This window comes from Myxocyprinus asiaticus, chromosome 23, assembly GCF_019703515.2.
Source record: "Myxocyprinus asiaticus isolate MX2 ecotype Aquarium Trade chromosome 23, UBuf_Myxa_2, whole genome shotgun sequence".
NCBI classification, from domain to species: Eukaryota; Metazoa; Chordata; class Actinopteri; order Cypriniformes; family Catostomidae; genus Myxocyprinus; species Myxocyprinus asiaticus.
In genome coordinates, this window is record NC_059366.1 from 45475870 (window position 1) to 45502561 (window position 26692).

General features: G+C 36.8%; 1 protein-coding gene across 1 annotated transcript in view; it reads left to right on the forward strand.

The window, feature by feature from the left end:
* The window catches only part of LOC127414375 (DNA nucleotidylexotransferase-like), a 161334-nt gene that overhangs the window by 79530 nt on the left and 55112 nt on the right, over window positions 1–26692 (forward strand). The window contains exons 9-10 of the mRNA XM_051652369.1: window positions 10475–10735; window positions 15288–15371. Coding sequence (XP_051508329.1) covers window positions 10475–10735; window positions 15288–15371 — 345 coding nt within the window. The remainder of the gene's footprint in view (window positions 1–10474; window positions 10736–15287; window positions 15372–26692) is intronic.

Consider the following 26692-nt stretch of genomic DNA (forward strand, 5'->3'; position numbering starts at 1 on the left):
GAAGTCTGATTACAACCTGAATCCACCAAGGCTTGGTATGTACCCCCTTGGATACTCACTGGTATGCGGTACGTCCCTGCTTGATCAGGGGCAGCTTGTGACGCATCGGGAACCGGACCCACGGCCCCTCATCCATCACCGGGCATTGATCCTGAATGAGTCCTGGTTCCCTGCAGCGCCAGCACACCGGCCCAGACCTTACCTCCACACCTGTGGCCCCGGATTTACCAACCTGGTGGGGAGGGGGAACAGAAACAAAGGGGTTTGGGGCAATAGAAACCCCCCGGGTCCAGGGAGCCGGCTTAGGGAAATTGACAGGAACAATATGGGATGGGGAAGGGGTAGAGAGAGGGAAAGAGAGAGAGATGGAGAGAGAGAAAAAGAATCGCTATCTCCCTGATGTGCCGCCAAGCGGTCCTCTGCCATCTGGAAGGCCTTCTCCAGCGACGCCGGACGGTGGCACTGGACCCACTCTGCCATTCCCTTTGGCAGATGGTCGACGAACTTCACCAGCACCACCAGGTTGACAACTCCATCGGCGCCGTGGTCCTCAGCCAGCCGCGAGGACTCCATGATGACGATCTTTTCTGTTTAGGTTTCGGCACCACTCTAACAAATCCCTTTCTGTTCTTGGAATGAGGAAGTGGGAGATGATGTGTCTCATTCCAAATACAGTCTTTATTCTGATACTTTTCAGTATTTTTTTTATACACTCAAGGTTTGCTTTTCAGCAGAATGCTCTTTGGTTCACACACACGCTGGAAGCTCAGCTCTCTCTCTCTTCCAAGCCGCCATATCCTCCCCTTTTATCTCCATGTCACTACTCACTGGGAATACAAACAGGTGTTAGCACAGGTGTAAATCCTTAACCACTCAGCCTTCCCGGACCTCACTCTCCACAGATCGGCGCTCGATCACACCCCCGCCTCCACAGTTATATTTAATGTAAAACCATAATTTAGGCTCTAATATCTTATAGGAGCAGATGCTATAAAGGGGTATATATATATATATAGCACTTTTGAGGTTCTAAATAGCACTTTCAAAGGAAGGTTCTTTATGGAACCTTTAAAAAAGGGTTCTGCTATTGTTACAAGCTGAAGAACCCTTATTTGGTACTATTTAGAACAATTTTTCTTAAAAGTGTAGCTTAAGTCATCTTGTAAGTGATCCCTGTTTAAAACATTTAAAAGCTTAACTAAACTAAATGTATAAAGTTAGACTAACAAGATTTTATTAAATTTAGCCCTATTGCATGCATTTCAACAGAGCAGATTTTACTGTGTGCACTGAATACTGAAAGTCTGAATTATATTAGCAAGATAATACATATTGAAATGCCTCTTAATAGAGTTTTAATCAGATGTATTGAATGCATTAAAGGCTGTTGAAATATTTGCTCATGAAATAATAGCTCGCTGTATGTGTCGTGATTCTAAGCGCTGCAGTAACTGAGCGTGCTTCATAGCTTTATCTCTGGCTGCACTCGGGTGTGAAATGTTCCTGTAATTGCGTGTGACAACAGCTCATCATATCGCTGCAAGGCCAGGCAGTTCTGTCTTCACCTTCTTAAAGCCTGTTCACTCCCAAGGGCTCAGTTGAGCGCTGTGTAAACGTGCACATGTGTACCTAAGGCTGCGTGCCAATTAGCATGCTTCTAATATGCACTACAAATATGTATTTCACTGGTGATGGTACAGTACATCCTTTTGTGTATGTAGAAAGATAGTACACCAGTATTACAACACATTATCTAGACTTTGTTTTATACATTTAACCCATCTATTGTGTTCAGAATCTGCATACACCTTCTGCATTCGCAGGTCAATTTTGACCCGGTGGATTTTAAACTTATAAATCAATCTTAAGCTGATGGTTTTAATCTAAAACTAGATTTTAAGTCATAAAAAACTTCTTAACTGTTCATACATGTAACAAGATTGATATTTCTGGTATGTTAACTGAAATATAAAAGTTACTAATTAATATAAAAAAAAAATGTGTTTGACATTTCAAAATATACATTAACTATATCAAAACCAGTGTAATACATGTGAAGAAATTTATTTTTTTTTTAATCAAAATTTATGTGAAATTTTATTGAAATTTAACATTGTATAAAATTTATTTTAACATCTAATGTGAGAATTACTAGTAATTTGAATGAATCTCCTATAAGATGCAGTCCCAGTTGGAGACAAAAGTGTATGTGAGGGTATAGGAAAGATGCTAAATGTAAGTGAAGTGTTTATAAGAAAAAGTCTAATTCATAAATGTACAAAAAAATCTACATAATATTATTACGTTGATCCGTGAACACAAATGATATAACAATTGTTTTTTAAATGGTTATATCTCTTAAACAAGTAAAAAATAATAGTCTTGACAAAGTCACAAAGTTTGATTTCCATACTAAAAAAATATCTACCTCTCCTTGCCAAATAAATAAATGGATGTGCAGTCATTATTCAGAAATATCAGACTGATATTTGCAACTGACCGATCCGAATTGAGTATTTTATTAAGCCATGTAATAATTGAAGTTAATGATTTGTTTTTATTCAAATCCCTAACCCCCAAAGTAGGGCTGAATGATTTGGACAAAAAAATTGAATTGCGATTATTTTGAAAAGAAATTGCTATTATGATTTGTACTGCGATATGAAAAACATAAAACCAAAAAACATGATTCCTTTTAACCAAAAATAAACCATGGCTAAGTACTACTTCTGCCATATGGCAGAAAAAGTATGAGTAGTATGGCATTTACTGCCGACCGGAAATACTGTTCTAGAAAGGGTGTTCAAACTTGAGTCCTCTAAAAAGAACCAAACTAAATATATAAATAAAACTGTGAAACAGAGGCATCTGTCTATGAATATCTAAATATCTATGGGTTAAACCCTCAAGCCTTTATTTCGACGGAAGCTGATGAAACCACATGTGTAATACAATGATCCCATTTACATGTATTTAAATAAGCACGACACACTACAGACAAAACAGCCTTGCACATAAGCGTAGCACAGCGGGCAGCGCGTTGAGACCACTGATATATATATACAGTATATATATTGAACTGGATTGCTCATGACATCATAACAGTGAAGCCACTGCACCGCCATATTGCCCAAACATTCAAATTTCCTTATTGACTTAATAGGAAATCATCTCATTTCAGCGAGTAAACATTAGTCATTCAATCATCGATTTTATATCTGAAATCTGCATGTACATCCCTACAACGCAAACATCCTACACATGTAATTATTTATTTATTTAAAGTCGGGAATTGTTCCTGTTTCTTGAAAGCCCGAGTGAGTTATATAGGCTATATCTGTATCAAACAGTATCAGCGAAAAGATCAGCTGAATGTAAACAAGTTCACTGAAACTGAGGTAAGATACAAACAGGCATTATCAGACATATTTATTGTGAACATCCAAGTGTTTGTTCAGAGTTACTTGTTTTATGTTTTCATAAAGGTCACTTGAATAAGAGCGCGCTCTCTCTCCCTCTATCACACGAGCAGCGGATACGCAAAGTTGGTTAAAATTAAACTAATATGCTAGGTTTAAATGGCAAATGAACATGTATTTATGACATGTATTCATGTATGACTACAGAGAGCACTTCAATATGAAAACAGGCAAATCCCAGGCATTTAAGGTGATTTAGAAATCCCGGTCTGACATTTTTAAAGTCCCTTTCGGGGGTAAGGATGTGTGAAACCTTAAACAAGCAGATATTACAACTTTTCCTACTAACATTACAACTTGTGGACAGTTTTGCCGCTTCATTTGGTGATCGTTGTGCTGCACTGATAGACTGAAGGTGGGGGCAGGTGAATGCTCTGATATCTTCTCGAATATTATCCAGAACGAGCAAATTAAACTTCAAACCGCATCCGCAGGTCGGAGATGGTGAAACGGGGGTGTTTTTGCCTGTCAGTCATTGATGCTCTATGACAGTTTGGGTATACCAAGATGGCCGCTCGAACACTTCTGGTGGCTTCACCTCCTGCTGGCAGTTTAACGTTGCATCAGCGATCCAGCTCTCTCTCTCTCTCTCTCTCTCTCTCTCTCTCTCTCTCTCTCTCTCTCTCTCTCTCTATATATATATATATATATATGAGGTTGAAACTATTTATTCAATTAAATCGCAGCCCTCACACTGGGTAACGTCGCGATTTCGATTTTATTTTGGATATTTCCCTAGCAAACACTACTAAAGAAAACACATGGCTAATAACAAATAAATGACAAACATGAGAAAGACTGAAATAAACAGGTAGTCAAGTGAGGAGAATTTGCATAAGAGCAGAAAGACAGATAAACAGAGGTAAGAGTGAATTAGGAGAGAAAAACTTGGGAAGACAAAGAGAAAGATTGATTCAGGACCTCAGAATTGATTTCCTCTGGTTACTGGCCTGCTCTGATTATCCAGCTGCTAATGGGGGCACAGCTAAGACGATTAATGTTACAAATTGTCAGTTTAATTGCAGCTCCAGCAATAATTGTTGCGCTACTGTATCCCTCTCACAGGCCATAAATCTGCAGCAGTCATCTTAAAGAGCAATGAATGCCAGAGGGGCCGAGCTCACTGCCACCCGCGCAATCTGTTTAACACAGAGACACTTATTCTAATTGTAACCCGGTGCAAATAACAGCCCTGCACTCTCTGTCTCGCTGAACTACCTCAAATCTCTCTGTGACTGATAGAAAATATACACTCAGCTATTGTAACAGAAGATGATCCTGTTATTGAGTAATGAGAGAGACCCAGAGGATAGATTTACTGCTCAGAGGTTACTCTTTTATTGCTCAGGAGACTTCACAGTGTTCTCAATTATGTTCTATTTAAGGATCAACTTTGACTCTGATGTTTCTCCTGAAAGGAGAAATAAAAACGGACATAAATGAGTCAACTGTTGTTCAACTTCAGTTCATGTTGAGATCTCTGATTTTTGATTGCTGACTTTAAATCTTGGCAAATCTGAGGGCAGTTTGGACCTAGCAATGCACTAGAAACCACTTAGAACACCTTAACAATCAACGTGCTAAAAATGACCCAGAACAACTTAGCAACCTCATAGCAACACTCTAAAAATTACTCTGAAAACCTAAGCAACCGAATATCAGCGCTTATTTAACAACTTGGAACACCTTAGCAACCCCATAGCAACACTCTAAAAATGACTCGGAGCACCTTTGCAACCACATACCTAACAACACTTTAGCAACCATCCAGTACACCCTCACAATCACATATTAATGCTCTAAAAATGACTTGGAACACCTTAGGGTTAGTTGTTAGGACAACCGCATAGCAAAACCCTGGCAACCATACACAACACCTTAGCAGCACATTAAAAACTACCCAGAACTCCCTAGCATCCACCTAACAATGCATAAGCAACCATCCAGTACACCCTCACAACCACATATCAACGCTCTAAAAACGACTCGGAACACCTTAGGGTTATTTGTTCGGATAAACGCATAGCAACACCCTGGCAATCACCCACAACATCTTAGCAGCATAGTAAAAACTACCCAGAACTCCCTAGCACCCACCTAACAATGCATAAGCAACCATCCAGTACACCCTCACAACCACATATTAACACTCTAAAAATGACTCAGAACACCTCAGGGTTAGTTGTTTGGACAACCGCATAGCAACACCCTGGCAATCACGCACAACATCTTAGCAGCACAGTAAAAACTACCCAGAACTCCCTAGCATCCACCTAACAATACATTAGCAACCATTCAAAACCCTCACAACCACATATCAGTGCTATAAAAATGACACCTTATGTTCTAAAAATGACTCGGAACACCTTTTAATATGTTTCCACGGGGGTTTTGTGAGGGAAGGTGAGTGAGCATTTTCAGTTCCTTCCAATGGAAGTCGAGAGCCACGCTCTCGAGGTGGATTGTGGGACAGCGATGCGGAGAAAGTGTTGAGGGCGGTCAAGAGCATCAAGAAGTTCAAATTCCTCTGCTTGATGCAAATGAGGAACGAAAAAGCGGGCGCCAGCCAATCACTGTGAGCTGAAAGCAGTGACATCTTTCCTAAGTGCTTAAAATATGCATTTAAAGCTGGAGTTTCTGCTGAATTCAGTGCTTTAATCACAAACGGACTTCAAATGATGATTGCATGCATTCATTGTGGCAATACTGAAGCTGGATAGAAAAGTGCAATAAGTTAACACAAAGTTTTTATACTTTGGGCATTCGGAAATAAAGTTTGCATCTTTCTGACTGTAATCGCGCATATACTATATGATGATTACATTGACCGTGAACTTAAAACAATCATAGACTGAGTTTGAAATGGCATACTACATACTACTCTTACTATTTCTGCCATAGACTGATGTAGTAGAAGCAGTAAAAGTGGTATGGGAAGTATGCCATTGCGAACATAGTTATTTTCACTGTAACACCCCAAAGCGGCTGCTCTTTGGCGTGCTGAGAGGCATTGAGCATATTTTTTCCACACCAGTTGAAATGTACGATTAGCAATAACATATCAAGGCCTAAAAGTGACTCAGAACACCTTAGCCACCACATATCAATACTCTTAAATTTATTTAGAACACCATACCTTAGCAACCGCTTATCAACGCTGTAAAAACATCTTGGAACACTTTAGAAACCGTATAACAATGCTCTAAAAATGAATCAGAACACCTAAGCAACCGCATAGCAACCCTAGCGCTGTTGTGGTGGATTTTGCACAGACAAACACCACACACACGTTCTTCAGAAATGTAAAAATCTAGTTGATTCCTCTTGTTTATTCTCTTTCTCTCTCTCCTCCACTGCTCTTTATTTATGGTGACTGTTGAAACATGAACTCTTGAATTTATTTAATTTACAGTGAAGTGGAACCGTTTAGCACAGATTGAGTGCACTGTCCTGCTGCAGTTCAATCCAGACTTATAATTTAACGAGAACTGTATTTTGTCGCGTGTCCTCTTTTCTTTAATGAAATGGAAAGCAATTCAGATTTTCGCACCCTGCTGCAGCTTTGCTCCAGTGAACATCTCAATGCTATTAGCACACATCAGAGTGGCTTATCAAATCAGACACCATTGTTGAGTTTATTTAGTGCTGTTTTGAAGGTGTATTTCTGTGTAAATATCCTAATAATGGCTTATTTCCCTCAAACTGTACTCAGGTTTGGCAAGATACTAAAATCTACAGTCAAAAGTCAGATATTGCAATATGAATTCAATTATTTTTCAGAAACTTGTACAGTTTCTGCAGTGTATATATATTGTGCACAGAATGCATATTTTCTGTATGCATGAAATGATGACCTACTACATGCCAAAATGTGCAATAAACTCTGTATACACAGTATGCTTAGTATATAACAGAGCACACTGTGCTGGTTTCTGTATGCCACAATGTTACGTGATGTTTAGCATCTTTTTGATGACTCATTAGATCAGACTGCCAAAGGTTACAACATTTTACAAACTTTGATGGGAAATACAAAATAATTGTATTTATTAAGAGATCATAACTAAATGCCACATGTTGAATTAAACATGCAACATAAGGCCATAGTGTTCTAAATTTTTAGCAGCATACTGTTTCACACACACCATAGTTTGTAAGTAGTAAAGTCAAGCCAAATTTATTTGTATAGCGCTTTTCACAACAGGTGTTGTTTCAAAGCAGCTGTACATGAAATTATGCTATGACAGAAAATGAATGAGTATAATGCCAATATTAGTTATTTATGTTTATAACTATTAGTGGTTAAAATTAGTAAACTAAGTAAGTGTTGTGGGTCAATGATTAAACAAAATGATTTTGTATGAACCATAAGTTTTAGTGTTAAAGTCCTTGAAGTCATCCCAAATTAACTGAGGAAATACACGTAGATGCATTGTCCTTTGATTTTGGCCGATGAAAGCTTTTGTTAGTGGTTAATCAATTTTTTATGTAGTTAATTTTTTTAAGAGAGTGTTGTCCCTTCTTTGACCAAGTTGATATAGGTATCATTCAGTGAGGAGCATCACAGTCTGGCTGGAAGCTTATGGCAGATAATTTTGGTGAACTCCATCCTGAGCCCATGCTTCAGACAGTGGCTCATGAAGAATCCCATATCTTTAAGTTTGCATCAATTCATCCTCTTTGAAGTCTGTCTTAGTAGACTGAAGTGAAGTCTGGCTGGCACATGCTGCAGTTGGTCATCATCACTCAGCAACACAGTGGGAGTCAGACATCAGGCATGACCGTATATAATCCCGAGGTTTAGACAGGGAAAGAAATAGAATAAAATTAGCGTAGATGCCATTTACTTTAAAGCAGGGTTAAAGAATATGAGAAGTGTTTTCGGTTCTGGCAGATCTAACTAAAGCAGCATAACTATGAATTGAGGGATATATTAGGTGTATTCCTGGCTGAATAAATAAGTCTTTAATCTAGACTTAAACTGAGAGCGTGTGTCTGAGTTCTGAACACTGCTAGAAAGACTATTCCATAGTTTAGGACCCAAATATGTAAATTATCTCCCTCCTTTTGTGGATTTTGATATTCTCTGTATTGTTAACAGGCCAGAGTTTTGCGATTGTAATGAATGTGATGGATTATAGCGTAACAGAAGGTCACTTAAGTACTTTGGAGCTAGACCATTCAAAGCTTTGTAAGTAATTAATAGAGTTTTAAAATTAATATGAAATTTAACAGGTAGCCAAAGTAATGGCGATGCAATGGTGATGATATGATCATATTTCTTGGTTCTAGTCAGCACTCTGGCAGCTGCATTTTGAACCAGCTGAAGTTTATTTATTAAACCTGCAAGACATCCACCTAGTAGTGCATTACAATAATCTAGTCTTGAGGTCATGAATGCATGAATTTGTGTTTCGACATCAGAAACAGATAGCATGTGTCGTAACTTAGCAATATTTCTGAGGTGGAAGAATTCAGTTCTACAAATATTGGAAATGTGTTTTTCAAAGGTTAGATTGCTATCAAATATAAAAATTTTATTTATTTATTTTTTGCTGTAGAAGTTGATGTTACAGTACATCCATCAATAGTCAGATTATATTTTAGCGTCTTATTTTTTGAGGGTTTTGTTCCAATAATTAGTACTTCTGTTTTATTGGAATTGAGTAGAATGAAATTTCTAGCCATCCAATTTGAAATTTCATTGGGTTTTGAAGAAATATAAAGTTGGGTATCATTGGCATAACAGTGAAAAATAATTCCATGGTTCCTGATAATATCTCCCAGGGGGAATATATATATATATAGGGAGAAAAGCAGAGGCCCTAAAACTGATCCCTGTGGCACTCCATACTTAACTTTAACTTGATCTGACATTTCCTCATTTGCACAGACAAAGTGGTAGCGATAAGTGAGATAGGTAAACGAAGCTAATGCTGCCCACAAATGCCAACATAATTCTCCAGCCTATTCAAGAGAATGTCGTGATCTATCGTGTCAAAGGCAGCACTAAGATCTAAAAGCACTAGAAGAGAAATGCAGCCGCAATCAGATGATAAGAGCAAGTCATTTGTAACTCTGATAAGTGCAGTCTCTGTACTATGATGAGGCCTAAATCCTGACATAAATTCTTCATATATACTATTTCTCTGTAAAAATGAACAGTTGGGAGGGCACTACCTTTTCTAGTATTTTCGACATAAATGGGAGGTTGGAAATTATAATTAGCCAATTCTCCTGGATCAAGCTGTGGCTTCTTAATAAGCGGTTTGATAACTGCCAGTTTAAAGTTTCTTGGGATAAGGATAGGATAGGATAGTGAGGAGTTAATAATATTAAGAAGAGGTTCTGAGATTACAGGAAACACCACTTTTAGGGGTTTATTCAGTATTGGATCTAACTTACATGTTGTTGATTTTGATGTTTTGTTAACAGCGAAGGATTGAAGTTGCTCGTAGCGAATAATTTTAGTCTTCTGGGGTGCTGTGATGGATGCATGATTCCAATTTTGTTTCTTATGATTTCGATTTTATCAATAAAGAAATTCATAAAGTCATTAATACTATGCTTGCGATGGAATATCTGGTTCAGTCGAAGTTTTATTCCTAACCAATTTAGCCACAGTATTGAATAAACATCTAGGATTGTTGTGGTTATTTTCTATGAGTTTGCTTAAATAAGCAGACCTGGCAGATTTTATAGCCCGTCTGTAGTTAGAGACACTATCCTTCCATGCACCGCGAAATACCTCTAATTTTGTATTCTTCCACTTATGCTCCATTTTCCGAGCTGCTCTCTTGAGAGTATGAGTGTGATCACTGTACCATGGTACAGGATTTTTCTCTTTAACTTTATATTTGTGAGGGGCTCATACTCATTATAGGGCACATTTTATGAGTGAGAGAGTTTGTTTAAACCACTTATTATATTATTTTGGGATAATCTTTATGTGTTGACCATGACCATGTCTGCATATTTTTCTCCCTCTCAATCAGAGCATCCTGCTGTACTCTGACTTCCAGGAGTCGACTTTTGACCTGCGGCAGCTGCCCAGTCATCAGTTTGAAGCGATGGATAATTTCCAGAAGTGCTTCCTGATATTAAAGCTGAAGAGAGATCAGGTGACTGACGTCAGAGATGGTGATGAGGGCAGAGAGCGGGGTCAGTGTCGGGACTGGAGGGCCGTGAGAGTTGACCTGGTGGCCCCTCCAGTTGATCGCTATGCGTACGCTCTTCTGGGATGGACGGGATCCGCGGTAAGAATCACCTCACTGCAATCAAATTTCAGTGATAGGACTAAGTGATGATGTATTTCGGTCCAATCAAGGTTCAGTATTACATTGAAGAAGCAAAAGGCACTTTAAAAGTAATCCATATGACTTGTGCATTATATTAAAATCTCTTTAAGCTAAACAATTGTTTTGTGAATTGCAAAGGATGTATTTAATAAGTAAATACTGTAAAAAGTCTGCATGTGCAGCACGCTTCGGTGAATGAGCGTTACTCTGTTGTTGATACACACTCATAGCAGCAAGGGCACGCACGGCTCATGAAGCACTAATATTCTACCAAAATAAAAGCCAAAGGGTTTTAAAGTTAAGAAATTATGACTGAAATGTTAATATTGTATAATATAACTTTATTATCATTGTATTATCCTATCACAACTAAAATGAACACAAGATATATGTGGGGGAATAAAATGTGCCAATAGAACTGGCTTCTTGCTCACTGAAGATTTCACTGGAATTACTGTTAATTTTGCTGCTGCATTATCCAGCAGAGTAGTTAACAATAAAGTTTTTCTTAATAAGTTACACATTTTTATGTAATTCTTCTCTGTTTACTAAATTTTAGAATGTAATGTATAGTTACAGAAAAAGTAGTTTCGGTGCACCCCTGATAATAACACTGAGAATTTGTTCAATTGTTCAGTTTTTGGCCCAATATGTCCAGACCTTTCACTTTTCGGTTTCATTATGGTGCATCACTAATGATTCTGTATTTGCACTATACACTATTCTGCATCATTTTGTTGTGTAAGTAGTGCTAGTAGTATGTTTACACTGAAAATGCAACAAAAAAGAAGTGTGTTATGAGTACCCAGATGATGCACTTTTTCAACCGTTAAAACAGAGTGTGGCATGTTGGACACTTGATGCATTCAGCTCTTGCGGCTTGCCATACGTAGCGGAAGGGGCAGTTACATGGCCGCAATGCTGGTCTGGCAAAACAATTGTAAATAACGGGGGCCTGGGTAGCTCAGTGAGTAAAGACGCTGACTACCACACCTGGAGTCGCGAGTTTGAGGGCGTGCTGAGTGACTCCAGTCAGGTCTCCAAAGCAACCAAATTTGCCTGGGGTCACATGGGGTAACCTCCTCGTGGTCACCATAATGTGGTTCTCGCTCTTGGTGGGGCGTGTAGTGAGTTGTGCATGGATGCCGTGGAGAATAGCGTGAAGTGTGGATTGACGGTTTCAGACGTGGAGGCAACTGAGATTCGTCCTCCGCCACCCAGATTGAGGCGAGTCACTATGCCACCACGAGGACTTAGAGCGCATTGGGAACTGGGCATGCCAAATTGGGGAGAAAAAAAATGTAGCAACTAGCAAAACTTTAGTGAAGACAGCACCTTAGAAATGTAAGCTGAATGCTTTACCATCACCCCACACTTTGTTAATATATGTACATTGTTTAAGAGACAAGTGTTGAACTGAGGATGGCTAATGCACTAAAGCTAGCAGCAACACATTGCATTTGTTTGAAACGCCACTTCCATCAGCCATCAGCTGTTAAACGGCGAGAGCTTCGTGTAGTATAAAAAGAGTTAAGTGTTCCATTTGGGATGATAATACACTTTTAAAATTCATACACTATAAGGCTGAGTGAGTGCATAGTGTTTACTGTAAGTGCATAGTGTATAGTGTGTCATTTGGGACACAGCTATCAGCTTTTGTCACTCAAATTGATGGGATTATGGTACATTTACTGTAAAAGAATTGTACCACCATTGATATATATATATCATAATGTGCAAAGGTTTTAGGCACTTGTGAAAAATGTTGCATAGTAAGGATGTCTTCAAAACAAATGCCATAAATAGTTTTCATTTATCAATTAATGTCACACAAAGTCCAGTAAACTTAAAAAGCTAAATCAATATTCAGTGTGACCACCTTTGCCTTTAAAACAGCACCAATTCTCCTAGATACACCTGGACACAGTTTTTCTTGGTTGTTGGCAGATAGGATGTTAAAAGCTTCTTGGAGAATTCACCACAGTTCTTCTATCTATTTAAGCTGTCTCAATTGCTTCTGTCTCTTTATGTAATCTCAGACTGACACGATGTTCAGAGGGGGGCTCTGTGGGGACCATGACATCTGTTGCAGGGCTCCCTGTTCTTCTATTCTGTTCTATTGCAAAAGTAATGTTTGGGAGTCTAAAATATATATTACCTATTGACACACTAAAGCTGAAGATATAACTATTTTAAGACAAATGTTTTTTTTGAAACATCTTATGTGTCTAAGACTTCTGCACAGTACTGTAGGTGATGCTCTTTCTAAATGAAATGCAACTATGGAAGCTTGTATTCAGTGTGTAAATACCTATTCCTCCTAGAGACCTATTTTACATCTCTGTGCTAATATCTCCAGGTGTAAGCAACAGAGCAAGCTAGTCCGAGTTTAGACACACCTGTACAACACCTGTCAAACACAGTAACCTACTTCTCTTCGCCCAATACACCTCATTTATTGTGTTTCTGCCCCTAAACGTCCCTCATGCAGAGCCGAAAGACTTTAGGGAGCGTGCAGAGACAGATACAGTTTGACTTGAGCTGTTTATAAATGATCCCTAACCTGAGGTCACAGCATTGATGTCCCCTGCATCCATTCTGCTGACGTGCCTCGTTCATGTGGATGCTCAACCCATCAGCTGTAATTACATTCTTCCACAGGCCGCTATCCCATGATGCATTTCTGCTCCCACTGCGTCTGTATGATCTGTGCTGCGTCACTACACTTGAATGAAGACAATAAAGAAAGATAGACACTTCACAAAATCATTTACATCATCAGTATTTTAACTTGTTTTCTTGTAAAAATGCTAATAATATCCTCAGAATAACATGCATTTACTTGAAAGGCAAATATGCGTTAGATATTAAGACTTGTTTTCAGAGAATATAACTTAAATTAAGGTTATATTTCTAACCCAATTGGCAAATAGTTGTTCTCATTTTAAGCATTCATTAAAAAAATAAATAAAGTATATTTATGGTGAAGTAAATATAGCAAAAAAGATTAAATACTTTTCATACTGAATAACATGTGAACTTGAAAATATTAAGTAAATTCTACATTTGTACTCAATTCAAACATGTTGAAATTAGTGCTCTGGCTTATAAGTAAATACTACTTCTGATTATTTGTTATCTTTACAACTGTGTCCTCAAGTATCAATTATAAAGTGGAAAAACCTCAAATTTGACTGATTTGAGAATATTTCCCTGGTAAATAAAATGTGAGTATGACATCGCTAAACAACATGTAGTGATTTAAACGAAAGTCCAAAATGTGAAACATTCATAGCCTAACATAAAAGTTACTCTCTAAGTTAGATTTACTCACTTTATTCAATATAATGTCATTAAGTAGATTTTGCTCAATTGAATACCACTACACTACATAAAAACTTAAAAGAAATATTAAATAAATAAGTCATTTTCTTTTTCAGTGTAGGCTAACTCTAACAAAATGTTGTGAGGTTTATGCTTAAAATAATGAAAAAGTATTTGCCAGTGGGGTATGAAAAATAAACTTAATTCAAGATATATTCTCTCAAAACAAGTCTTAATACACAGTTTTGCTTTTCAACATGTATCTTGTTTAAAGGATGCTTTGATATTTTTACTGTAAGTTTCTGAGTCATATTATAATTAACCATTCCATTGAATTAGAAGTTCAGAACACTATAAATGTATTTTATGCATTCATTTGTTTATTGATTTACTTTGTCCTCATGTGTTCTGTAATTGCATTGCTGTTTTCGGTATTTCATGGCATCCAACAGCGTTTGTTTTAGCCAAAGTAGTCGTGACCTAAAGCAGCTTATAATGACAAAAAACATTAAAACTACTGTATGCTTGAAGAGCTTAATAGAGCAGCGTTTAAATAGGTCTGCTTGCCATGATAAAACTCTCTGAAGAGATTCATTCTGCTTAATACAAAACAACAGCAGGACGCTGCATCAATATAGTTCAGAGTTCAGATCTGTTCTAAATCTCATACAACTAACAAATAACAAACTCCATACAATTACTTTTCATTGCTCTGGCTAACTCTGTACAGTCATAATTCATCAGAATATTCTATTTTGCTTAATATATTTTTATAGTATGTTTACAACCAGGGATTAACAGTCCTGTTGTAAAATTATGTGTATCTCATACACCGCTCCTTTACATCGCAAGTGCAACGCTCTGTCAGATGAGCTGCCACGCAATTTAATCACACTCAAACAAGCTTGTAAATGTAGTTGGTTATATAATGCAAACATTAAAATGAACCATGCACTATAGTAACAGTGTTCAGATGTCATAAGATAGCATTGTGTGAGGAACAGAGCGAAAAGTAAATGTTTATGAACTGATAATCTGCCGCTTTACTCGTACACTTTGTGTGAAAGTGAATAAAAGTCATTGTTGTAGCGCTGTTGTAGCGCCTAGTATATAGCATGGTATTTATTTTGTAAGTGAACCATCTGAGCTGCTATTAAGTGTCGAATCTTCAATGTTCTTGTTCCAGCTGTTTGGAAGAGATCTAAGACGATTCGCCAGACTGGAGCGAGGAAAACTATTGGACAATCACGCGCTGTATGACAAAGCAACGGTACGACCGCACACACACCTCTTTACGACCTCAGCAGACACTCCTCTTAAAGTAACAAATGTAAATACTACCCTTTGCATAAACACTGACATTTCACAAGGTCTACAGTAAGTACTCTGACAAATGTGTCATATGTGTGCATGCACACATGAATTTGATGATAAAACATGCATGAAAATGTTCAGCTGTGTTGCTGTGACAACTAAATATATGCGTTTTTTGTTTTTTTGAACTTCGGGCACTTTTAGCACAGTGGATTTCTAGAAAGCATAGTCTTGTTAAAACATTTTCCACACTCGTATTAGTTGATCTTCAGGGAGCAAAGAGTTTATCTAGGCCTGTATGAATATTTAGAGCCAATTATTGTAAATCCTAATGTGTTTAAAGGTTATAAAAAGGACTAGAGTATTTTTACCTCATCCAGAAATACACAGTACAATATGTGAAGGGTTGTTGATCAAATACTGTCCTTTTAAGATACGAATTAACCCAGTTCCCTTTCTTATTTTTTTTTTTTTTGAAGTACATTAGCATCTTATATGTTAAACGTGCAGATTATTTTATCATAATCTACATTGTTAATACATTGTTTTGGTGATTGTGTTACCTGATAAAATTACGTCTTTGCATAGAGATTACATCCATTAATGCATTTCCACACACATACGTACACACAACGTGCCCTTTAATGGAAAACACCTCTGGAGAAAACAGTTGATTGAAAAATTATTTTGCACAGAGGTGCAAATTAACTGTCGGGCGCAATTGATTTGCCTGTTCCAGCTTTAAATGTATTGCCTTTTCCTGGACAATAACTAATCAAACGTTTGTTCCTAACGGGCCGACAGGCAACGGGTTCGGGCTTAGTTATGGCACTTGCCTCATATTAACATGCATTGATTTTCCTACAATTTTTACAGAACGCAGCAATCCATCAAAGTCTCCCGCAACGGTCACAATGACAGTGCAGCGGCGGGCATGCTGACAGGCCGGGCACCTCAGGAGAATTTCACCAATGAGCCAGCGTTAATATAATGCATCCTGTCATAACTGTCGCGTGTGATGCCGCTCGTGCGATAGAAACACTTCGATCACTCAATTTCGGAGTCAGACGGCGGGACTGGGAGATTGATAAATGCAGGAGACTGTAGCCATTGTCATTTCTCTTTGCATACTTTTCTTCTTTGTTTTATTGGCTCATGCAAATGTTTTCTCAATGTAAGGCTGACACAGCAAAATGCATAGTTGCTTTAGTGCATTGGGTTGTAGGAATCACATTTTGAATTTCAAATTAAATTATACATTAGGAAACTGCATTCCTGTGTTTCCTCCAAACTAAACAAACAAAGAAAGTAAAATTTAATTGCTAAAATGTTGGGTTTCAAAGCTCAAGTGACTTGAAAGCAGGGGTGTAAAAAGTACTCAGAAATTATACTTCAGTGAAAGTATGGATACTGAGTGAATATTGTTCTCAATTAAAAGTCCAAGTATCTAGCCAAAAACGTACATGAGTGAAAGTAAAAATGTATTCACATTAAATGTGTTAAATTTGACTGGATTGTTAAGTCGCCTATTTACAGTCTCTGACGACTGTCATATTTTTTCCAGAGTGGCATTCGCTACCTGGTCATACAATCATGTTACAACAACTACATTTTTGCATAATGATTTTTATGGGGCCTGTTGTACGTAACATGGCAATTTTCTGGTGAAATAAACACTAGAGGCGCTAAAACAACAACGGCTTTTATTCACTTTCACACAAATCACGAGTAAAACGGTGGATTATCAGTTCATAACCACTTTGATACACACATTGCGTGGCAGCTCATCTGATAGAGTGTTGCATAAGCAATGCAAAAGCACCGGGAGTCCTGAAGAGCATGCGAGTGTAGAAAGTGAGCAGAAAGTGTCATAAAAGCACCGCAAAATGACGTGGTTGCTTCAGAAATTGTGTTTTCATCTCACATTTGCTTTTTCTGACACTATCGGTTAGGTTTAAGGTTTAGGATCGGGAGGTCAGTTTTGTTGAATTAAATCTTGATAGAACATTAACCTTAACCTCATCTGTTCCGGAGAACATTTAACTCGCTTTTAGCGCCACACAGTGGACATTTCACTTCGGAAGTGCCCTGAGACGTGTAAATGTTGCCACAGTCACGCAGTGTCCGTTGCATGGGAGAAGGCACTCACGAATTGCGATGTCAGAGCATACAGCCTCTTAAGACATAGAGAAAGGTACAAATAAATCAAAAATCAAAAATCAAATGAAGCTTTGAAGAAAGTTAGTTAAAGTTGTAGGTTTTGTGAATTGTTTTCTGAGGTTTGCTATCAAACCTCACTGTTGAGCAGATGGATGAATGCAATAAAATTCATAATTAATATTATTATCATCATTAATATCATTATCATTGCTGGTTTTATAGTTATTATCGACAACAATAATTCAGCAAATAGGGAGTAGAAATTCATAGATATGATTTAAATATGAAGGCAAGTGTAGAAATAAATGACATGTACATATTTAATTACAAAAGCCTTTTGTTTTTTGATTTGCAATGTGAATGATCATTTTTGACTTCATACCGGTCCAATCTGTAGAAGTAGCAGGCGTTTAGAATACATTTTCAGTGTTTCTCACTTCGTGCTTATAGTTTTGAATGAATCACATTCAGTCGGGCGGTCTCATACGGTCTAGTCGCACAAATATTTCAACGTATCCGAAGCCCAAATCAGATCCAAAATTCTGCCTCTGCAGATGGTCGAAACTCCACACAACTACTGTGAGACGCTCCATTTGAAATGACTGACCTCTAGTCTGTCATCTGTCGTTTATCAGATGCAGTGAAAAGGAGGCTTCAGTCCAGTAAGACGAAACAAAATTATCTGCAAAAATGTAGTGAGTACTTTTCAAGTTTAAATAAAATTGTAAGGAGTAAAAAAGTAAAACTGCACTCGAGTAAAGTACAAATCCCAAAAAATAATACTTAAGTATATTTACTCAATTACTTTACACCCCTGCTTGAAAGAATAGTTCACGCAAAAATACAAATTCTGTCATAATTTTCTCATCCTCATGTTGTTCTAAAGTAGCATGACTTTCTTCCGTGTAGGGCTGTCACGATTATTACATTTGGCTGATGATTAATTGTCAAACAAATAATTGCGATTATGACAATTAATTGTCTCTTTAAGGGCTTTCACGATTAATTGTCATATTAATGTGCTTCATAGACTTTAAGCCAGTAAATCAAATAATAAAATAAGGCTAATGAATGACATAAAAATTATATTTTAAATATACAAATATTTCTAAATACTTAAAATATGTCTTTCTTTTAGATCAACTTTAGTTTTGGTCAGTTTTACTGTTGTTTTTGAACTCATATATTTTACAATATATATATATTTTTATCTTCAAAAATAAATCATTTATATTTTATATATATATATATATATATATATATATATATATATATATATATATATGTGTGTATATATATATATATATATATATATATGTGTGTGTGTGTGTATTTTATACACACATATATATATATATATATATATATATATATATATATATATATGTGTGTGTGTATAAAATACACACACACACACACACACACACACACACATATATATATGTGTGTGTATAAAATACACACACACACACACACACACACATATATATATATATATATATATATATATTATATTTATATAACATTTTATTAGATTTTGCAATAGTAAAATATTTCTGTCCTAATTTCTTCACTTTCATGTTATTTTAATGCTCTGATTAAACCCACAAGCGCTTATTTTACATGAAGCAAAACCTTTGAGATTTCGTTTCATCATTTCATCACTCCACAGAAATTGAGATGAAAAATTCTCTAAAATATATATAGGCGTTTAATTTGATAGTTTATTAAAACATTTTCTTCCTTCAGTGTTAAAAAGATCTTTCCTAAAATATACACAAGACTTGTGTATGGGTCAAATGCACAGAAAAGGATTGTTGCAGTTGATGGACAGTGTGTGTAACCTCCTCTGATACACACTTCCTCGTCTATGAACCGAATGTCCTGCCCTCTCGACTCGTTTGCATATTCTTTTCAAAAACACGCCTCTAATGAGAGCCAAGGACACACTTTGCCAATCGCACTGTCAGCAGGAGACGCATTTGAAGGCGAAAACCACTTCAAGTCATTTATTTCCAAATCAATGGCAAGAGAGCATGCTGATCTTTTGAGAATTTGTTGAGGTTCGGCATTGAAATCGGCAGGGTTGTTTTATTCAAAGCAGGGTTGGCAGGGCAGGTCTAAAATCTGGCAATTGTTTTGTTTTTATATATTGTTTAGGGTTTGGTAGCTCAGCTGGTTGAGTGGTGCTAGCCAAGCCAATGTTGTGGGCCCATCCAGGGAACACACAAGCTGATAAAATGTGGATTCACTGTAAGCCTCTTTCGATTAAAAGAAAGTCAAATGCATAAATGCAAAATGTAATTATAAATATTAACTGATGCCAAAATAATAGACTGCTTGGATAAAAAAAAAAAAAAACAAAAAAAAACATTCAAGTGATTGCACAGCATTGTCAGTTTGCGATAAGCTGGATAGAAAACACAGAAGAAATTATGTGAAAATGGGAATCGTAAGGAATTTTATGATACTGGTTCCTCTTAAAGGAATATTACAGATTCAATAGAAGTTAAATTGCGTTGACAGTGAGGCATTTACAATGAAAGTGAATGGGGGCCAGTCCATAAACATTAAAATACTCACTGTTTCAAAAGTATAGCCACAAGACGTAAACAATATGTGTGTTATGTAAGGGATAAGGTACAGTCAGCTGACTCAAAGCGGAGGGGGTCTTGTATCACCCTGAATGGGTTTATTTTTAACAACCGACTGACTGTACATTATCCTGCTTATAACATGGCTACTAACCAAATAAATAAATACATGGACATAAAATATTGATTTGAGTTAAAACTATGTAATTATGTGAAAAGAACTCGCTGAACAGCTGAAATCTACCTCCGTTTTGCATCTGAGTTCTGTTGATGTTTATTTAGTAAATAATGATCATCTGACTCATTATCCAGCTTATTACAAGACTACTTGCCAAATAAATAAATGCACATGAAAGGTTGATTTGAGTTGAAATTATTTTATTAGCTTACTTTTAGAGATCACACAGTGATCCGAGAAGTAATAATGATGACTCGTAACACCCAGATGACCAGTCTGATATGTGAATGTGCGGTTGTTACTGAGAAATATCAGACCACTAGATGGCGGCATTGACCAATCAAAATCGAATGTTTCAGAGTGCCATGTAATAACACGATTTTAATGTAGTAAAATCGCTTACAGAGTTACCGGCATTGCTCCATCATGGCAATGAAGTTGTAAAATTGTATATAAAATCGCGCTATATTCAGAGAGCCTACTCTGCTCTGATTGGTCAGATGTCCCAGTCTGTTGTGATTGGTCTACCGCTGAGTGTAGTGTTTGAGGGCGGGTCAAAGCTGTTCGCGAGCAGCCAATGAAGACCAGAGGCGGGGTTTTTGTTACCAAATTACGTAGGTTAGTACAGGAAGTAAGTCTGGAATCACTAACGACTCGTTTCAGGTGTTCAGAATCGGTTCTTTCTTTTGGGAGTCAATAACTCCATTTGTCGTGCACTTTGCAGACTTTTCTACATTCACAAACAGCTATATAACACACTACATGAAAGGTAATATTTGAAAAACCATAATAGGTGCTCTTTAAGATTTAATCCGCCAGTTATTGAGTAGTGTTGTGGCAAGGCACCGAAATCCATTTACTGAATAAGAAACTGTCTGCTATAAAGCTAGATTCAGTCTCGTCTTTTACGACATGTTGTGTTTCATGAGCGCACACTCTGAAGGAAATTGACCTTATTTGGCTGCACTTTTCCACAGTCTGTCTGTACACAGACCAGTAACGCGCCTGCCCTGTTAAATGACTTTTGGAAGGTAAAAGTGTCGCAAAACTCAAGAGCTTGTAGACTTAAATTTGAGAACTTGTACAATACATATGTGTACAAGTAAGTAAATATTTAAGTAACAGGGTTGAAATGGGAATGGAGGAAGCGGGAACCGGCTGAACAAAGTAATATTTTAATAGGAACTTAAACAAAAAGACACAAACACAAATACACACACGGCAGCTGCGTGTGGCTCTCTCTCTCTCCCGAACTGCCGCATCCCGCTGCACTTATCCCTCTCCTCAGCTGATTAGCCCAACTGGGGGCCGGGCGTACATAGTCATGGCCCGGCCCGGCCCCGCCCTACTCCTCGTCACAACTTATTATGCACGTAAACGTTTTCTTTTGGCTCGTTCCGTGTATTTTGCGACCAAAGATGAGATCCACGCATCCCATTTACATTTTATGTCTCTTTTAATATCCCTTCGATTGTTTACAGTCAATTGGTGATTAAAAAGGTAAAAATAAACATTACTTCTAGTAACACGTTGCACGGATAAGGTAAAAACAACTGCAACTTCTCTCTCGTTAATGTGCGCTGTGCTCATTCAACCGTAAACACTTGCTCGCTGAGCTGCCGTTCTCTTAAAGAAACAGTTCCAATTTAGTGCTGTTATTCATATCAAAGTAAACTCAATGTAAATCAGAAAAGTGCATATATATATATATATATATATATATATATATATATATATATATATATATATATATATATATATATATATATTTAAATGTAGTAAGTGTAATAAATGTGTAAATACATAAGTATTTAAAAGGCACAATCACACATTATTTTAACTTCAGAAAGCACTGTAAATATTAAATAATTTAACAAATAGGCTCATGCTGCATCCATGCAAAGGTCTGGCCATTTTTTTATTTTTGCATTTTTGCATAGTAGTTTTGATATAGTAGCACTTAAATTGTAATTCTTATAATGTAATCATAAATTGTAATTTTTAAATTATAGCCTAATTGTTATGTGTGTAATTCTGTTAATTATTAGGTTCCAACCTTGTAAATATATATATATATATATTATATATATAAGGCAACAGCTTGTATCATTATTAAAAATGCAATTTCATGACATAATATGAATTGACAGAATATGAAAATTGTAAATAATAATAAAAAAGGTAAAATGTGATTTAAATGATGAAAAGTGATATACAAAATCAAATGTACAATACTATCTTGTATGAAGTCATATAAATGAATACTATATATATATATATATATATATATTTACAAGGTTGGAACCTATTAATTAACAGAATTACACACATAACAATTAGGCTATAATTTAAAAATTGCAATTTATATATACAGTGGTGTGAAAAAGTGTTTGCCCCCCTCCTGATTTCTTATTTTTTTGCATGTTTGTCACACTTAAATGTTTCAGATCATCAAACAAGTTTAAATATTAGTCAAAGATAACACAAGTAAACACAAAATGCAGTTTTTAAATGAAGGTTGTTATTATTAAGGGAAAACAAAATCCAAACCTACATGGCCCTGTGTGAAAAAGTGTTTGCCCCACCTGTTAAAACATAACTTAACTGTGGTTTATCACACCTGAGTTCAATTTCTCTAGCCACACCCAGGCCTGATTACTGCCACACCTGTTCTCAATCAAGAAATCACTTAAATAGGACCTGCCTGACAAAGTGAAGTAGACCAAAAGATCTTCAAAAACTAGACATCATGCCGAGATCCAAAGAAATTCAGGAACAAATGAGAAAGAAAGTAATTGAGATCTATCAGTCTGGAAAAGGTTATAAAGCCATTTCTAAAGCTTTGGAACTCCAGAGAACCACAGTGAGAGCCATTATCCACAAATGGTGAAAACATGGAACAGTGGTGAACCTTCCCAGGAGTGGCCGGCCAACCAAAATTACCCCAAGAGCGCAGCGACGACTCATCCAAGAGGTCACAAAAGACCCCACAACAACATCCAAAGAACTGCAGGCCTCACTTGCCTCAGTTAAGGTCAGTGTTCATGACTCCACCATAAGAAAGAGACTGGGCAAAAATGGCCTGCATGGCAGAGTTCCAAGACGAAAACCACTGCTGAGCAAAAAGAACATTAAGGCTCGTCTCATTTTTGCCAGAAAACATCTTGATGATCCCCAAGACTTTTGGGAAAATTCTCTGTGGACTGACGAGACAAAAGTTGAACTTTTTGGAAGGTGTGTGTCCCTTTACATCTGGCGTAAAAGTAACACCGCATTTCAGAAAAAGAACATCATACCAACAGTAAAATATGGTGGTGGTAGTGTGATGGTCTGGGGCTGTTTTGCTGCTTCAGGACCTGGAAGACTTGCTGTGATAAATGGAACCATGAATTCTGCTGTCTACCAAAAAATCCTGAAGGAGAATGTCCAGCCATCTGTTCGTGACCTCAAGCTGAAGCAAACTTGGGTTCTGCAGCAGGACAATGATCCAAAACACACCAGCAAGTCCACCTCTGAATGGCTGAAGAAAAACAAGATGAAGACTTTGGAGTGGCCTAGTCAAAGTCCTGACCTGAATCCTATTGAGATGCTGTGGCATGACCTTAAAAAGGCAGTTCATGCTCGAAAACCCTCCAATGTGGCTGAATTACAACAATTCTGCAAAGATGAGTGGGCTAAAATTCCTCCACAGCTCTGTAAAGACTCATTGCAAGTTATCGCAAACGCTTGATTGCAGTTGTTGCTGCTAAGGGTGGCCCAACCAGTTATTAGGTTTAGGGGGCAATCACTTTTTCACACAGGGCCATGTAGGTTTGGATTTTGTTTTCCCTTAATAATAACAACCTTCATTTAAAAACTGCATTTTGTGTTTACTTGTGTTATCTTTGACATATTTAAACTTGTTTGATGATCTGAAACATTTAAGTGTGACAAACATGCAAAAACATAAGAAATCAGGAAGGGGGCAAACACTTTTTCACACCACTGTATATATATATATATATATATATATATATATATATATATATATATATATATATATATGAAGATGCCCCGTTCTCGGTTTGTTTAATATCTCTTTCAGTTTTCAGTTGCATTACACTTACATGTCGTCAAAAGTCTGACAAGTAAAAACAAAAATTTAGTAGCCAATGACGATTCTTTCTCCAACATGTCCGTAGAGGGTTCTTGGTTCCTAACCCTAGTACAATATGTGTCAATACAGTTACATACAGTTCTACTCTTATGTCACTTGCAACTAAATGCCTCAAACAAAGCTGTCATTGTTTTTTTTGTTTTTCCTCCAAAAAATTTGCATCAGCCATAGTCCTCAAAAACATGATTTTGTTTCCATGCAGACTAACAAAACCACCCTTTTGCAATATTTATCAGGCACACTGATCAACTGGAAGTCCACTCTGAAGGTCAGAAGCTCAATCTAACAGAGTCAGTGAAAGCCCCATTAAAGCTCTAATCACACTAATGAAGATCAATGGAGTATCTCTCATGCTAAACCACTGCTGTTTCTTTACTTCGTTGAGTCTTACTTTTGTTCTTCTGCCCAAGTGTGCTAGAAGCCTGATGGGCACGTCTTCTCACACTTAATCAAGTGAAAGAACATAAAGCAGCTACCACTGCGATAATGATAATTATATCCTGGAAAAGTGTGCTAGTTATTTTCTGGCTTTTTCATTCTATTTCTACCCTTCTCTTTCTCTCTCACCCCCTTTCTGAAGGATAAATGTGCGCCGTCTTGTTTCTGACAAATGAGCCAGTATGAGCACGGGGTGACGTAGTGGTTCTGCAAGGGCTAGCTAATCATCCGACAGCTTGAGTTGACAAGGTTACTCTGAGTTCTTTTGATCTCACCAACTTTGTTCAGTGATCTCCAGTGTGTGCCTTTGTCACTTAACGGAGTCATTAAGGGGAGGTAATAATGGAACATGATCAGATTATACCAATTACATTGCAGCACTTATGCAAATGTCGTCCGGTGCCTCTACTACAGACGAAACAGCTTCAATAAGCTGGCAATTATCGACTAACAGGTTTAGATTGCACAGTAATATTTATTGGCGTGTGGTGCTGGAGGAGTGTGGCGCTTTTGAAGGCCAAACCATGTCTCTGTTGTTAGTTTTAGTTATATTGAGCTTATTAGACGGTGGTTTAGATTGGAAGACACAAAGTGAATATTTCAGGTTTGATACAAGTTAAGTTTAATCGATGGCATTTGTGGCATATTACCATAAAACAATTATAAACAGGGGTTTCCAAACTTTTTTGTCAGCTGAATCCATTTGAACTAAATACATTTTTTTCCCGTAATATTTATACATTTTAGTTTATTTGATTCCCCATTGGCATTTCTATCCCAATCAGAGATTGCACTACATATAATTGTTATCTGTCAAAGTTGTAAAATTTACAACAAAATATTTGCTATATTTTTATCTGAAATTTATGTTTTCTTCTCTCTGCTATCTTTATAAATGCATGTCATTCAATTTGTGTTTTTACATTTGATATATTGGTTGGTGGTTGGTGCATTACCCCCTTACTTTTAGAAATATTTTTAGGTAACGAAACATTATATTTATATTTTTAGGAAATTGTGAAGCCACAGAAAAATTGACATGCTTGGTTGAAGTTCTTTTTGTCGTATTTTGTTGTTTTTATTCGTCAAACAACAGACAACATCTGGAATTATCCGTCAATGTTTTGAAAATTTGACAGAAATATTTTACCACATAACCTCTTTACTCTCTTCACTCGGGAAACCATGCTTAAAAAAAAAAAAAAAAAGAAGAAGTCAAAATCGAGGTCACTTAAATGAATTATTCTGTTAAAACTTGTGTATTATTTGAGCTGTAAAGTTGGTTAAATCAGTTTTTACGGTCATTTTAGTGTTTATGTCTTGTGTCTATACTTTTGAAACAGTGAGTATTTTAACATTTACTGATTGGCCCCCATTGACTTCCATTGTAAGTGTCTCTCTGTAACCCAGATTTGGGCTTTTTTTAAAGAAATGGACAGAAGAGTCGAAATTGACTTTTGTGGTAATCAACATGAAGCCAAAAATGCTGTCGATTGAGCTGAACTTGCATTAAACACGAAATATTCCTTTAAAAATAACAAATTGTCATGGCATTAATTGAGCACAATTAGTTATCAAAGCCAATTTTATTCAGTTTGTCAGAAGAAAACACAAGCACACTTTTCAAGCAAAGCATTTTGCAAAGGCCCCATTTATACCTGGTATTAAGATGCATTTTGGGTGATTCATTTGAAATGGATGACAATACAGATATGTGTAAATGGTAAATAAATGACAAGCACACACATCTG